This window comes from Lethenteron reissneri, chromosome 10 (assembly GCF_015708825.2).
Source record: "Lethenteron reissneri isolate LAM-NWPU_2019-01 chromosome 10, ASM1570882v1, whole genome shotgun sequence".
Taxonomy (NCBI): domain Eukaryota; kingdom Metazoa; phylum Chordata; class Hyperoartia; order Petromyzontiformes; family Petromyzontidae; genus Lethenteron; species Lethenteron reissneri.
The window spans coordinates 11,257,228-11,272,997 of NC_083788.1; the positions used below are offsets into that span (position 1 = coordinate 11,257,228).

The following is a 15,770-nucleotide window of genomic DNA, read 5'->3' on the forward strand; positions in this document are numbered from 1 at the left end:
GGGGGGGGGGGGCTTGGGGAACCTGTGTCCACTTGCCCCCCAAACCCTTTTAAGGGCGCGAGCACGGCGCTGCTGACGAGCGCCTCGAGGGTTAAAGAGGAGCCCAGGACATTTCGTTGCCCGACAAACAAACAAACAAACAAAAAAACCCCAGCCGCTGACCCTCCGCGTTTGTGTTCAGCGCCGTGCCGTACGCGTAAAGGTCACGCGGTGACGAAAGGTCACGCGGTGACTAAAGGTCACGGCAGTGCGGGGGGGAGGGGGGGTGGAAGCCTCGGGGGGGGGGGGGGGCGGCTTGCGGTAAACCACGCAGGGAACAGCGGCTGTGGTTTATCCGCGGGGAGAGACGGAGGAGAGAGGGGGCCCTTGTAACGAGGGGTGGTGGGGGGGGGGAGAGATTCGGAGATGAGAAGGATGTTGTGAAGAGGAGAGAAGATGCAACGAGCAGGGTTGTGGAGATCGGAGACCAGCAGACATACGCAGAGACCCACAGAATCACGCAGAGACCCACAGAATCACGCAGAGAGCCATAGAGCCACAGAGAAAACCCATAGACTAATACGGTGACCCATAGACCCACACAGAGACCCATAGACCCATACAGAGAACCATAGACCCATAAGAGACTCATAGACCCATACAGAGACCCATAGACCCATACAGAGACCCATAGACCCATACAGAGACCCATAGACCCGTACAGAGACCCATAGACCCATACAGAGACCCATAGACCCATATAGAGACTCATAGACCCATACAGAGACCCATAGACCCATACAGAAAACCATAGACCCATATAGAGACTCATAGACCCATACAGAGACCCATAGACCCATACAGAGACCCATAGACCCATACAGAGACCCATAGACCCATACAGAGACCCATAGACCCGTACAGAGACCCATAGACCCATACAGAGACCCATAGACCCATATAGAGACTCATAGACCCATACAGAGACCCATAGACCCATACAGAGACTCATAGACCCATACAGAGACTCATAGACCCATACAGAGACCCATAGACCCATACAGAGACCCATAGACCCATACAGAGACCCATAGACCCGTACAGAGACCCATAGACCCATACAGAGACCCATAGACCTATACAGAGATCCATAGACCCATATAGAGACTCATAGACCCATACAGAGAACCATAGACCCATACAGAGAACCATAGACCCATATAGAGACTCATAGACCCATACAGAGACCCATAGACCCATACAGAGACCCATAGACCCATACAGAGACCCATAGACCCGTACAGAGACCCATAGACCCATACAGAGACCCATAGACCCATACAGAGACCCATAGACCTATACAGAGACCCATAGACCCATACAGAGAACCATAGACCCATATAGAGACTCATAGACCCATACAGAGACCCATAGACCCATACAGAGACCCATAGACCCATACAGAGACCCATAGACCCGTACAGAGACCCATAGACCCATACAGAGACCCATAGACCCATACAGAGACCCATAGACCTATACAGAGACACATAGACGGACACAGAGACCCATAGACGAATACAGAGACCCATTAGACCGGTAGCTCGCAGTCGAGGAGGCAAGCCTCCTCGACTTCTTGAGCGTCGATCTGCAGATCGGCGCTCTTTCATCGCCGCGTGACAACGTTCGCGAGCTGTGATTGGTCGTGACGATGCTGAACGCCGCTGCTCGGTCGGCAGCGCCGCGCACCCTTCGCTCGGACGCGGGCAAAGCGGTCGCGGGCGGCGATTTTGTTGCCTGGGAGCACGGGGAGGTGCACACTGCGCGCGGTGAGATTTCCGAAAGGATTCTCCGACCCAAATCCCAAACCTGACCGCCGACACCACGTCTGAGAATAACATTTTGCGGGGAGGAAAAACAAAAAAAAATGTTGTGATATGGTGACCCCGTGACCTTGTGACCCCGTGACCCTGATACCCCACAGAGGGCCCACCTGGGTGGCAGGGGCCCCATGGGGGGGGTCATCACCCCCCCCATCGCCACCCCTGAGTCCGATCGATCTCCGTCGCCGTCCGTGGGAGGCCTCCACAACCTACGGCTGCCCGACTTCACCTTCCTCACCGTGCTCGGCAAAGGCAGTTTCGGCAAGGTGCCCCCCCCTCCCACACCGTGCGTGCCCCCCTCCACCTCCACCACCACCACCGTGTCACCACCGTGCCACCACTCCCACACCGTGAGTGCCCTCCACCACCACCACCACCACCGTGCCACCACTCCCACACCGTGCCCCCCTCCACCAGCACCACCACCGTGCCACCACTCCCACACCGTGCCCCCCTCCACCAGCACCACCACCACCACCGTGCCACCACTCCCACACCGTGGCCCCCTCCACCACCACCACCACCGTGCCACCACTCCCAAATCGTGCCCCCCTCCACCACCACCACCACCACCACCGTGCCACCACTCCCACACCGTGGCCCCCTCCACCACCACCACCGTACCCCCCCCTCCCATACCTTGCCATCTCCACCACCACCAACACAACCCTTACCACTGCCACCGTGAGGCGGAGGCGGTGGTGATGGCGGTGATCGATTGCGGCGTCGGACGTTGCGGCGATCGCCGCGACGCGGCGGTGGCAGACGAGACGGCGATTACGATGGCGGTGACGCGATGGCGATGTCGCCAGGTGATGCTGGCGGAGCGCAAGGGCACCGAGGAGCTGTACGCCATCAAGATCCTGAAGAAGGACATCGTGATACAGGACGACGATGTGGAGTGCACGCTGGTGGAGAAGCGCGTGCTGGCGCTGTCCGACAAGCCGCCCTTCCTCACCCAGCTGCACTCCTGCTTTCAGACCGTGGTGAGAGGCCTCGCTCCTCACTCGCTCGCCCGCCCGCCCATTCGCTCGATCGCCCGCTCACGAACACGCCGGCCTCGCTAGCGCAGACACGCGCGCGCGCAAAGACTCGGTGGCGAGATTGTAACTCTCTTCATTCTGATAATTGTTTTTTTACCCTTCTATCTGGCAACAAAACTGACACCTGTTTTTCACAAGGAGTCATGTTTGCATAGACCACAATACCCGCAGCCGTAATGCAAACAAAAAACATAATTCTGATAATGTATGCACTGTCATTGAAGTTGATTGGTCCACACCCGAGACAGCTTTTCTTAGAGCCTAGTCTCACATGGGTTGGACCAGATGACGCCAAAAGGCGCACAACTCAAAGACAATGCACCATCATAGTATGAGAGCTTGGGGTAAGCATTTACACCATTGGAACCTCATTTACCAGTAAAAAATATGATAATTTGTTTTTACCCTTCTATCTGGCAAAAAAACTGACACCTTTTCTTCATTCTTTCGTATGGCCGATGTTAGATATAGAACACCAACTACAATTTCACACGAAAGTTGGTCAAGCTCAGACAACCGCGTGGGGAGTAGCGGAGCGTATCGCTGTGATGTCTCCCTTCGTGTTTGTGGATCGGGCGCTGTGTCGTTGTACGGTCTGTTATGGATGAACACAGTCATACACTGCAGAGGTTTTAATTGAACATGTGTGCATCAGCTATCTGCATCTGCGATTTAGGGTGGACCAGGAGCTTAACGACCTCGCCCAGTATACAGGAGGTCTTGGGTTTGATCCTGACCCTGATGCCTGCTGTATAGTTGGCGTTTGCATGCCTCTCTCACTTTGTGGTTGCGTTGATTTTTCTCCGGGTCCTCCAGTTTTTCGCCTCCACATTTAGAATGAACATGCGTTGAGAGTTTTTGCCTGCCATCAATGCCCACACGATAAACCACTTTGTTCAGCTATCATTTGTGGCCAGGTAGCTTCTAAAGAAGAGCTACACAGCCCAGTGGTCCCTACCTGGTAAAGACATAGTAGTAAATACACGCACATTCTCTCACCGTCTCGCCCGCTCACTTTTACTCACCCACCCACTCCCCCGTGTGCTCAGGACCGGCTATACTTCGTGATGGAGTACATCACGGGGGGTGACCTCATGTTCCAGATCCAGCAGCTGAGCAAGTTCAAGGAGCCGCACGCAGTGTGAGCACAGCACGCCGCTCCACGCTGTACCACGTGATGACACGTCACGCCGTGCCACGCTGTACCACGTGATGCCACGTCACGCCGTGCCACGCTGTACCACGTGATGCCACGTCACGCCGTGCCACGCTGTACCACGTGATGCCACGTCACGCCGTGCCACGCTGTACCACGTGATGACACGTCACGCCGTGCCACGCTGTACCACGTGATGCCACGTCACGCCGTGCCACGCTGTACCACGTGATGCCACGTCACGCCGTGCCACGCTGTACCACGTGATGACACGTCAGCCTATACCATGCCACAGCACGCTGTCGCGCCGTGTGATGATAATACACGATGTCACGTGTTGCCACGTGTTGCTCCATGTTGCCTCGTGTTGCCCCGTTTTGCCCCGTGTTGCGTGGGACAGGTTCTATGCAGGAGAGATCGCGATCGGCCTTTTCTACCTCCACAGCAAACGCATCATTTACAGGTGCAAATCGTCGTCATAATCACAATCAGCATCACGAAGCATCATTTATTGGGATCATCATCATGATGCTCATCAGCAGCAGCAGCTTTAGCATCACGATGTCATCACCGTTGTCATCATCATTAGCAGTGTCTTCATCGTCGTCATCATCATCGTCATCATACATTTTTTTAAAATCATCACCGCCACTCTCGTTACTTGAGTGATCTTAACCTGGGTCTTATTTTCTCAGCAACACTAATGATCTCATCCGCGCTAATTATCATGGCCTCGTTAATGATCTCGGTCTCACTAATTATCTCAGCCTTGCTCAGGATCGTGACTGTTTCCCCACTGGGCCTACCCCTGTGACCCCCCCTCCCCGTCCCCCATCACCACCATCATCTCCTCTCTCGTGTGGATATCAGCTGTGTGAACAACGCGTGCGCTCGGAAATCACTCGTAGAGAGCCGCAAGCTCACACAGAGAGCCACAGGTTCACACAGAGAGCCACAGACTGACATGGAGAGCAACAGACTCACACAAAGAGCCACAGGTTCACGTAGAGAGCCACAAGCTCACACAAAGAGCCACAGACTCACACAAAGAGCCACAGACTCGCACAGAGAGCCACAGACTCACACAGAGAGCCACAGGCTCACACAGAGGGCCACAGGTACACCCAGAGAGACACAGATTCACACAGAGAGCCACAGAGAGACACAGACTGACACAGAGAGACACAGACTCACATAGAGAGAGACACAGACTCACAGAGAGAGAGAGAGAGACTCACAGAGAGAGACACAGACTCACACAGAGAGCCACAGACTCACACAGAGAGCCACAGATTCACACAGAGAGCCACATACTCACACAGAGAGACACAGACTCCCAGAGAGACACAGACTCACACAGAGAGAGACACAGACTCACACAGAGAGCCACAGACTCACACAGAGAGACACAGACTCACACGGAGAGACACAGACTCACACAGAGAGAGACACAGACTCACACAGAGAGCCACAGACTCACACAGAGAGCCACAGGTTCACACAGAGAGCCACAGATTGACATGGAGAGCAACAGACTCACACAGAGAGCCACAGGCTCACACAGAGAGCCCCAGACTCACACAGAGAGCCACAGACTCACACAGAGAGCCACAGACTGACACAGAGAGCCACAGACTCACACAGAGAGCCACAGACTCATACAGAGACCCACATACTCACAGAGACCCACAGACTCCCACAGAGAGCCACAGACTGACACAGAGAGCAACAGACTCATACAGAGACCCACATACTCACAGAGACCCACAGACTCCCACAGAGAGCCACAGACTGACACAGAGAGCAACAGACTCACATAGAGAGAGACACAGGCTCACACAGAGAGCCACAGGTTTACACAGAAAGCCACAGACTCACACAGAGAGCCACAGACTCACACAGAGAGCCACAGGCTCACACAGAGCGCCACAGGCTCACCCAGAGAGACAGATTCACACAGAGAGCCACAGACTCACACAGAGAGACACAGGCTCACACAGAGCGCCACAGACTCACACAGAGACACAGACTGACACGGAGAGCAACAGACTCACACAGAGAGCCACAGATTCCCAGGGATGCTGATGTGTTCTCCTCGATTGCTGCAGAAATTCACATCCAATGTGCCCCCCACGTTGTCCCCCTCCATGACCCTGTGTCCCCCCGTGTCCCCCCATGCCCCCCCCCGTGTCCCACCCCAACCCCCCCCCCGTGTCAACCCTCCTGCCCCCCCCCCCCGCCGCTCCCCCCTTTCCCCCGTGCCCCCCCCCCCCCAGGGACCTGAAGCTAGATAACGTGATGCTGGATGCCGAGGGGCACATCAAGATCGCCGACTTTGGGATGTGCAAGGAGAACATGGGGGACGGCGCCACCACGCGCACCTTCTGCGGCACACCCGACTACATCGCGCCCGAGGTGTCCCGCCGCTACGCGGCACAACACACCGCACATCGCGCTACACCGTGCTACACATCACACGTCACACCACGCTACACCGTGCTACACATCACACATCACACCGCACACCACGCTACACCGTGCTACACATCACACATCACACCGCACACCACGCTACACCGTGCTACACATCACACCGCACACCACGCTACACCGTGCTACACATCACACATCACACCGCACACCACGCTACACCGTGCTACACATCACACATCACACCGCACACCACGCTACACCGTGCTACACATCACACATCACACCGCACACCACGCTACACCGTGCTACACATCACACATCACACCGCACACCACGCTACACCGCGCTACTCCACGCTACACATCACACCATGCTACACCGCGCTACACCGCGCTACTCCGCACACCACGCTACACCGCGCTATACCGCACTACACATCACACCGCACACCACGCTACACCGTGCTACACATCACACATCACACCGCACACCACGCTACACTGCGCTACTCCATGCTACACTGCACACCACGCTACACCACGCTACACCACACTACACCGTGCTATACCGCGCTACACCACACTACACCGCGCTATACCTCGCTACACCGCACACTGCGCTACACCACACTACACCACACATCACCGCACACCATGCTACACCGTGCTACTCCACACTACACTGCACACCGTGCACCACGCTACACCGCTCACCACACTACACGGGCACACCACACCACCCCTCGCCACGCGACACCTCTACCACCACTCACCGCACACGCCACGCACACAAACACATCGCCGCCCCCAAAATAGTCTCTGCCGCTCAAACCAACCATCACCTCCTCGCTGCCCCCCACCACCCCGCCGAGCAACTTGCCCGCCCCGACCTCCACCGCTCTGCTCCGACAGAGCCGCAAAATTGTTTCGTGAAAATAACCTCAACGCTCAACGCAAATAAACGCCGTCGCGTAGAGAGAGCAAACTGTGTGGGGGGGGGGGGGGGGGGGATGTAAATGTGGACACTTTGTCCCCGTCTGGCATCCGAGTGTAGTCGCTCACGATGCAGGAGTCAGCCCCCCACTCTGCAGCTTGATAGGAGTGGGCTGTGGTTAGTTTAGGGGTAGGCTGTGGTCAGGGTTGGTTTAGGGGTAGACTGTTAGACTGTGTTCTAGATTTGAAGCTTTCGTGACTGCAATGATTAAATTAAAAGTAAATTTTATCTGTGACGGTCCCATCTGATGACGGAGACTTGTGTTGCCTCCGAAACGTCGTGATTTATTATTTTATTTTATTTCCATTATTACTTTTATTAACTTTTAATTGTATTTTTTTACCTACGTGACTCTACCGAAAAAACCTAAGAGTATGTTAGACTGTGGTTAGGGTCTGTTTGGAGTAGGCTGGGGTGAGGGTTAACTTTTGGGTATGCTGGGGATAGGGTCAGGCTGGGTTAGGGGTAGGCTGGGTAGGGGTTTAGGCTGGGGTTGGGCCACGCTGTGAGAGGGTTAGGGTAGGCAGGGCCAGATTAAGATTGTGTAGGCCCCTTTGGCTAAAGGATACTATGAGGCCCCCAGTAATATTTTCAAAAGGTAAACAAAGTTTAAGAAAAAGAAAATGTATTTTTACAAGGCTAACAACAAATAAAATTGGGCATTCACACGTGAAATCACTTTTCACTGAAATCTTGACTTAATGCTTTCGTGACTGCAGCATATTCATATCCTTGGGCCATTCGGTAAAGTCCCGTAGATAGGTTCAAAGAAAATAACAAAAATAACAAACAAAAAACCTATCTACGTGACTTTACCGAAAGACCCAAGAAAAACTTTTCACTTAATTCTCTGGAGGCCCTCCAGCTTACTGGAGACACTAAAGCCCCCTAAAGCCCCCTAAAGCCCCCACGCCTTGATCCGGGTAGGGCTGCGGTTGGGTGAGGGTGGGGCAGAGGTCGCAACCGGGTACCCGATACCCGTACCCTACCCGATACTCGGCTACCCGTACCCGGCCGGGTACGGGTAGCTGTTTGCGACCTTGGTGCGGCCGGGTACAGGTACGGGTAGGCCGTGAGTCACTGGTGAGTAACCGTTTGTCACTCATTTCGGGTAGGGTACGGGTAGGGAACGGGTACCCGTACCCGGCGGGGTACGGGTACGGGTAAGGAATCAAAACCCGTTTGCGACCTCTGGGGTGGGGTTAGGGTCGGGGGGGGGGTCGGAATCCAACTCGTGTCTTTTGCGCGTCTCTGGCCTTCCCCCAATCAGGGACGTCACGGCGTTTTTCGAGCGAGCAATTAAATATTCATCTCCTCTGGAGCCCCGATTTCGCCCCGTGATCACAATTGCGACTCGAACACCGCCTCGTTTAATTCACCCCTCAATTATTAATGTCGTTAAAAAAAGAAAAACACTCACGCACGCACGCACACTCGTATCCACATACGCACGCACACACACTCGCCTTTGACGGACTGTTGGGGCCTGCGACTCGCACCTACGAAGGCCGGCATTGCGGCACACGAGGGGGGTGGCTGACCGGGACCACGCCCGGCCGCCTTTGTCTCCCCAGTGGTGATGTTTTACGCACAGCACCAGCTACTCATTTTAGGCTGAGTCGACCTCGGGGAGGCCCATAACCTGTTCAGATAATCGTCACCAGTGTTGACCGCGTGCGGGAATTGAACTCTCGGGATGCATAGCGCAGCGCGCTAACCGCTGCACCACCGCTCAGCACACAAAGACACACGCACGCTCACACGGTGGCGGATGTTGGTAGTGTGGTTGTGGTGGTGGTGGTGATGTGGTTGTGGTGGTGGTGTGGTTGTGTTGGTGGTGTGGTTGTGGTGGGTGTTGGTGTTGGTGGTGGTGGTTGTGCAATGCGTGTGGAGCTCCGTGCTGCGCGTGAACGACGACTAAGATCATTGGTGACACAGGCGAGGAGGAGAGAGCCTCTCTCTTGCCACGACACATCCACTCGCACCACAAGAGTCGCATTCTCGTCCATCAACAGGCACGCTTTCTGAACATCGTGCAGGGCGGGGCTCCGGTAGGGTGACCCTCACCCCCCCCCCCCCTGGGGGTGACCCTCACCCCCCCGGCGTTTGGGGGGAGCGGTGGTGCCGTGGTTAGCGAGCACCGTAGCTACGAACCCCGGCGACGCGAGTTTGGTGACCGCGAACTCGCGGCCACCGTCAGTGGTGGGCATCTGAACTCGGCCTCTGTGCTCTGTGCAGACAGCGTCACGAGTTCCTGAACAAACAACAACAATCTGGGTGGCAGTTCCCTTGGGTCACCAGCAAATAAATATGCGCGTGCGTTGCGTGTGCGTGTGTGTCGGTGAGTGGCGATTCTCTGAACCGGGCTTGGGCCTCCCCTAGGTCGACTCGGCCTCAAATGAGTACCTGGTGCGGTGTGTAAACCTCGCCGCTAGGGAGACAAAGGCGGCCGGGCGTGGTGCTGGTCACCCACCCCCCCCTCGTGTGCCACAGTGCCGCCCTTCGTAGGTGCTACAGCACTTGCCCCAAACGTCTGCTAAGGCTATACGGGGGGGGGGGGGTGGGATACTTTGTCTTTGTATATATGTGTACGTGTGTGGGAGTCTGCGCGTGTGCACGTGGACTCGCCCTCCTCATGAATGATTGAATGGCGAATGAGTTAGCGGATTAATTAGCGAACGCCTCAAGAAGCTGCCGGCATTGCAGGCGAAGCGTGAATCTCCCCCGAGGGGATGATGCGAGGGGGTCGGGCCGGGGGTGACGGGAGAGGGGGTCACACCGGGGTCTGTGCCATTATGGCCCCGAAAAACGACATTCGTCAAAAGACAAATGAGGCCATTGTATGGGGTGAGCGCTGTTAGCGAGCACCTATTAAGGCCGGCGGTGCTGTTGTGGTATGTGGGGGGGGGGGGGGGGGGATGGGGGGGGGGGCACGCACGTGACGCACGCTTTTGTATCCCCAGTGCTGCTGCCGTGGCCATCACGATGCGGCGTCGTCGAGGGCCGCTCATTTTGCCGCGTCGTTATTTTTGGCTCGGTCGACCTAGGTGACACTGACTATGACGTCGTCGTCGTCATACCACCGTGATCGTGGCGACGGGTCGATGGCGCCAACGAAGATGACGACGAGGCCGACGATGACTCTTGTCGCTTGCGACTACGGCGAGTGGCGACGCTGACGAAGGGCGATAACGATGACCTCGTTCTTGATGGCGACGATGGCGATGGTGACAACGACGGCGATGATGACGATGACGACGACGATGACGACGATGATGACGACGACGACGATGACGACGATGATGACGATGACGACGATGACGACGAAGACGACGATGACGACGGCGACGACGATGACGACGATGATGACGACGATGACGACGATGATGACGACGATGACGACAGCGACGACGATGACGGCGATGACGACGATGACGACGATGACGACGGTGACGACGAAGGCGATGACGACGATGACGATGATGATGACAATGCCGACGATGACGATGATGATGACGATGATGACGACGACGTGGCACGACTGGCGAGCGATTGGAGCGAGCGTATCGAGCCGTGCTGACCTTGCGAGGTCACGGATCGCAGTGGTTTTTATTTCCCTTCGGGAAGCCGAGATTCCAGCTGTCTGAGCCGATCTCCAGTGACCCCCCCCCCCCTTCTCTTCTTTCTCCCCTGGGGGCGGGAAGGGGGGCCCACACCTCCCCACCCCTCGCACCCCCATCCCCGTCTATGACCTCTCTCCTCGTGTCTCTCTCCGCAATCTCTTTGTCCACCTCCTATCTTTCTGTGTTTCTCTCTCGTGTTCCAACTGTCCCGTCGCTCTGTCCGACTCTCTCTGCTCCCCATGTCCGGCAGGCAGTGAGACGTGCGAAGAGACAGAGACCCAGACAGACAGACAGAGAGACAGAGAGACAGACAGAGAGACAGAGAGACAGACAGACAGAGAGACAGAAACCCAGACAGACAGACAGAGAGACAGAGAGACAGAGAGACAGACAGACAGAGAGACAGAGAGACAGAAACCCAGACAGACAGACAGAGAGACAGAGAGACAGACAGACAGAGAGACAGAGAGACAGAAACCCAGACAGACAGACAGAGAGACAGACAGACAGAGAGACAGACAGACAGAGAGACAGAGAAACAGAGAGACAGACAGAGAGACAGAGAGGTACAGAGATACGGACGGAGAGAGAGAGTCAGAGGCAGATGCAAAGGGACAGACAGATTGAGACATCCTCCAGAGAGATATGCGAACAAAAGAGAGAGAGAGAAAAATAGAGACGCGGACACTTCATGAAAATCCCTGCTGCTACTCAACGAACGTGATGAATCTTTACCCACACCCCTCCCCCTCTCACTCCCTCCCCAAGCCACATCCCATCACCACTACTACCTCCCCTCCAACGCCATCACCTCGTGTGTGAATCAATGTGAAGCTGTTAGCTGCGCCCCTCACAGCAGCCTACCCCCCCCCCCACGTCTCATGGGGGAAAAAATAAAATTTCTGATGTCTCTTTTTTGTCATCGAAAACTTTCGCCTGACCAGACACGGATCAAGGATGGGGTGAAGGTTAATGGTGGCGATGGTGGTGATGGTGGTGATGGTAGTGATAGTGGTGATGATGGTGGCAGTGGTGATGGTAGTGATAGTGGTGACGGTGGTGGCAGTGATGGTGGGAGTGGTGATGGTAGTGATAGTGGTGATGGTGGTGATGGTGGCAGTGGTGATGGTAGTGATAGTGGTGATGGTGGTGATGGTGGCAGTGGTGATGGTTGTGATCGTGGTGATGGTGGCGATGGTGGCAGTGGTCAGCATGCTGTGCTAGGATCCCTGTTACCCGAGTTCGATTCCCGCTCACCGCCAACATTGGTGACGATGATCTGAAACGGTGCTGGGCTTCCTCTAGGTCGACTCGGCCTCAAAAGACTACCTTGTGCAGTGTGTAAACATTACCACTGGGAAGACAAAGGCGGCCGGGGAATAGTGCTGGCCACCCACCCCCTCGTGTGCCGTGCCGGCCTTCATAGGTGCTCGCTAACAGCACTTTGCCTCAACATTCTGATAAGGCTACACGGGGGATCTTTGTCTTTGCTGACATTGGGAGGTGACGGCAGTGTTGCTGACGTGTTACACCACAACCATAATCATTAACAGCGTCAGAAATTTCACCACAACAATAATTTCAATGCTCAATCGTGATTTAAGATGATTGTAGCCATATTGTCAGTGATGACAGTTATGGTGTGACATTCACGACGATCATGATCATGACGATTGTGGTGGAGATGTTGATAATAATCATGATGACAATGACGATGATTGTGGTGGAGAAATTGATGACGATCATGATGTCAATGACGACAATGATAGCGGTGAAGACATTGATGACGATCATGATGATGACGATGATTGCGGTGTAGACATTCATGACGATCATGATGATGACGATGATAGCGGTGAAGACATTGACGACGATCATGATGATGACGATGATAGCATTGGAGACATTGATGACGATCATGATGATGACGATGATTGCGGTGTAGACATTGACGACGATCATGATGATGACGACAATGATAGCGGTGTAGACATTGATGACGATCATGATGATGACGACGATGATCGCGGTGTAGACATTCATGACGATCATGATGATGGCGACGATGATCGCGGTGTAGACATTGATGACGATCATGATGACGACGACGATTGTGGTGGAGACATTGATGACGATCACGATGATGACGACCATGATCGCGGTGAAGACATTGACGACGATCATGATGATGACGACAATGATAGCGGTGGAGACATTGATGACGATCACGATGACGACGATGATAGCGGTGTAGACATTGATGACGATCACGATGATGACGACAATGATAGCGGTGTAGACATTGATGACGATCACGATGATGACGACAATGATAGCGGTGGAGACATTTACGACGACCACGACGACTACGACGACGTGGCGACAGATCGTGGCGATGATGATAAAGCCCGCCGTGAGCTTCATCTGAATGCCAGCTGGAGAGAGAGACACACAGAGAGCGGGGGGGGGGGCAGTGGAAGAGTGAGAGAGACGCAGAGGGGGGCGGCAGGGGAAGAGAGAGAGACACACAGAGAGCGGGGGGGGGCAGTGGAAGAGTGAGAGAGACGCAGAGGGGGGCGGCAGGGGAAGAGAGAGAGACACACAGAGAGCGGGGGGGCGCAGTGGAAGAGTGAGAGAGACACAGAGGGGGGGGGGGGCAGGGGAAGAGTGCGAGAGAGACACACACAAAGAGGGGGGGGGGGCAGGGGAAGAGTGAGAGAGACAGAGAGGGGGGGGGCAGGGGAAGAGAGAGAGAGAGAGACACAGAGAGGGGGGCAGGGGAAGAGTGAGAGAGACACACAGAGAAGGGGGCAGGGGAAGAGTGAGAGAGACACAGATAGGGGGGGCAGGGGAAGAGAGAGAGAGAGGGGGGGCAGGGGAAGAGAGAGAGAGACACAGAGAGGGGGACGGGGGCTGGGGAAGAGAGAGAGACACAGAGAGGGGGGGGGCAGGGGAAGAGAGAGAGACACAGAGAGGGGGGGGGCAGGGGAAGAGAGAGAAACACAGAGAGGGGGGGGCAGGGGAAGAGAGAGAGAGACACACACAGAGAGGGGGGGCAGGGGAAGAGAGAGAGACACAGAGGGGGGGGGGCAGGGGAAGAGTGCGAGAGAGACACACACAAAGATAGGGGGGGGGGCAGGGGAAGAGAGAGAGAGAGACACAGAGAGAGGGAAAGAGAGAGAGACACACACAAAGAGAGGGGGGGGGCAGGGGAAGAGAGAGAGAGACACAGAGAGAGGGAAAGAGAGAGAGACACACACAAAGAGAGGGGGGGGCAGGGGAAGAGAGAGAGAGAGAGACACAGAGAGGGGGGGGGGGCAGGGGAAGAGAGAGAGACACAGAGAGGGGGGGGGGCAGGGGAAGAGAGAGAGAGGAGGAGGGGGGAGGAGGGAGAGATACGAATGTGCCAAAGCTCAGAACGAGAGGGAAGAACACGGCGCTTATCCGTCCGTCCGTCCGCACGCCCGAAATAACCGCGCCGCTCTCCCCCCCCCCCCCCCCCCCGTCTCTCTCTCACCACTCTTTTTAAAATGAGGTTGTCAGAAAGTGAAACGTGTAATTATTCGTATTATTCTTATACGTCGCGCGAAGCGATGGCGGTCTCGCGGTTCGAATCCATGAGACGCTCTCCAGTTGCTGGAGGGCATGCGGTTTGCCACGTACGGTGCGTAAGAAGTTCAACATGCGTGCGCGTCGAACTTCGTTCGCACCGTACGTACCCAACCATGCTAAGGGGAGGTGGGTGTGTGTGTGTGGGGGGGGGCGCTATGAACCCGGCGACCTGAGTTCCGATTCCAGCACACGGCCAACACTAGTGATGATTATCTGAACCGGTCCTGGGCCTCCCCTAGGTCGATTGAGCCTATAATGGGTACGTGGGGCGGTGTGTAATCATCGGAATAAGGAGATAAAGGTGGCCGGGCGTAGTGCTGGCCACCCACCCCCTCGTGTGCTGTGCTCGCTAACAGCACTTGCCCCAAAAGTCTGCTGAGACTATACAACAAGGGGGATCTTTGTCATTTGTCTTGTCCACTCCAATGAGTGGAGCTCTGGGCAGTTTACACACAGAGCGAGTGGGCACAGTTGGGGGCGCAGGTGGTGCATCCGCCGGTCAGCTCAGCCAGTCAACCCGTGGCACCACCTGGGTCTGTACCGTGACCTCCTGCCAGCAGCGAGCCTTCGACACTTCACGTGGCCTCAACGTGCACATAGCCTGGCACAGGCGCCGTGGTGACGTCACCGCCACTTAGTGGCGAATGGCGGTTGTTGTTGTGCTGATGGTGGTGGTACTGGTGGTGCTGGTGGTTGTGGTGGTGCTGGGGTAGTGGTGGTGCTGGTAGTGCTAGTGGTGGTGCTGGTGGTGGTGCTGGTTGTGGTAGTGGCGGTGGTATTGAGGGTGGTATTGGTGGTGGTGGTAGTGGTGCTGGTGGTGGTGGTAGTGGTGCTGGTGGTGGTGATGCTGGTGGTGGTGCTGGTGGTGGGGCTGTTGGTTGTGGTAGTGGCGGTGGTATTGAGGGTGGTATTAGTGGTGGTGGTATTGAGGGTGGTATTAGTGGTAGTGGTAGTGGCACGCAATAGCCTCAAAGTGCACCTAGCCTGGCACAGGCGCCGTGGTGACATCTGCCGCCACTCAGTGGCAAACAGCGGTTGTTGTTGTTGT

The 15,770-nt window shown here is 55.6% G+C and overlaps 1 protein-coding gene across 1 annotated transcript in view; it reads left to right on the forward strand.

The window, feature by feature from the left end:
* The first annotated feature begins 1,816 nt into the window (after positions 1-1,816).
* Positions 1,817-15,770, forward strand: part of LOC133340618 (protein kinase C alpha type-like) — a 30,450-nt gene continuing 16,496 nt past the window's right edge. Inside the window, exons 1-5 of the mRNA XM_061548988.1 lie at positions 1,817-2,128; positions 2,675-2,848; positions 3,955-4,046; positions 4,462-4,524; positions 6,338-6,476. Coding sequence (XP_061404972.1) covers positions 1,991-2,128; positions 2,675-2,848; positions 3,955-4,046; positions 4,462-4,524; positions 6,338-6,476 — 606 coding nt within the window. The 5' untranslated portion in view covers positions 1,817-1,990. The remainder of the gene's footprint in view (positions 2,129-2,674; positions 2,849-3,954; positions 4,047-4,461; positions 4,525-6,337; positions 6,477-15,770) is intronic.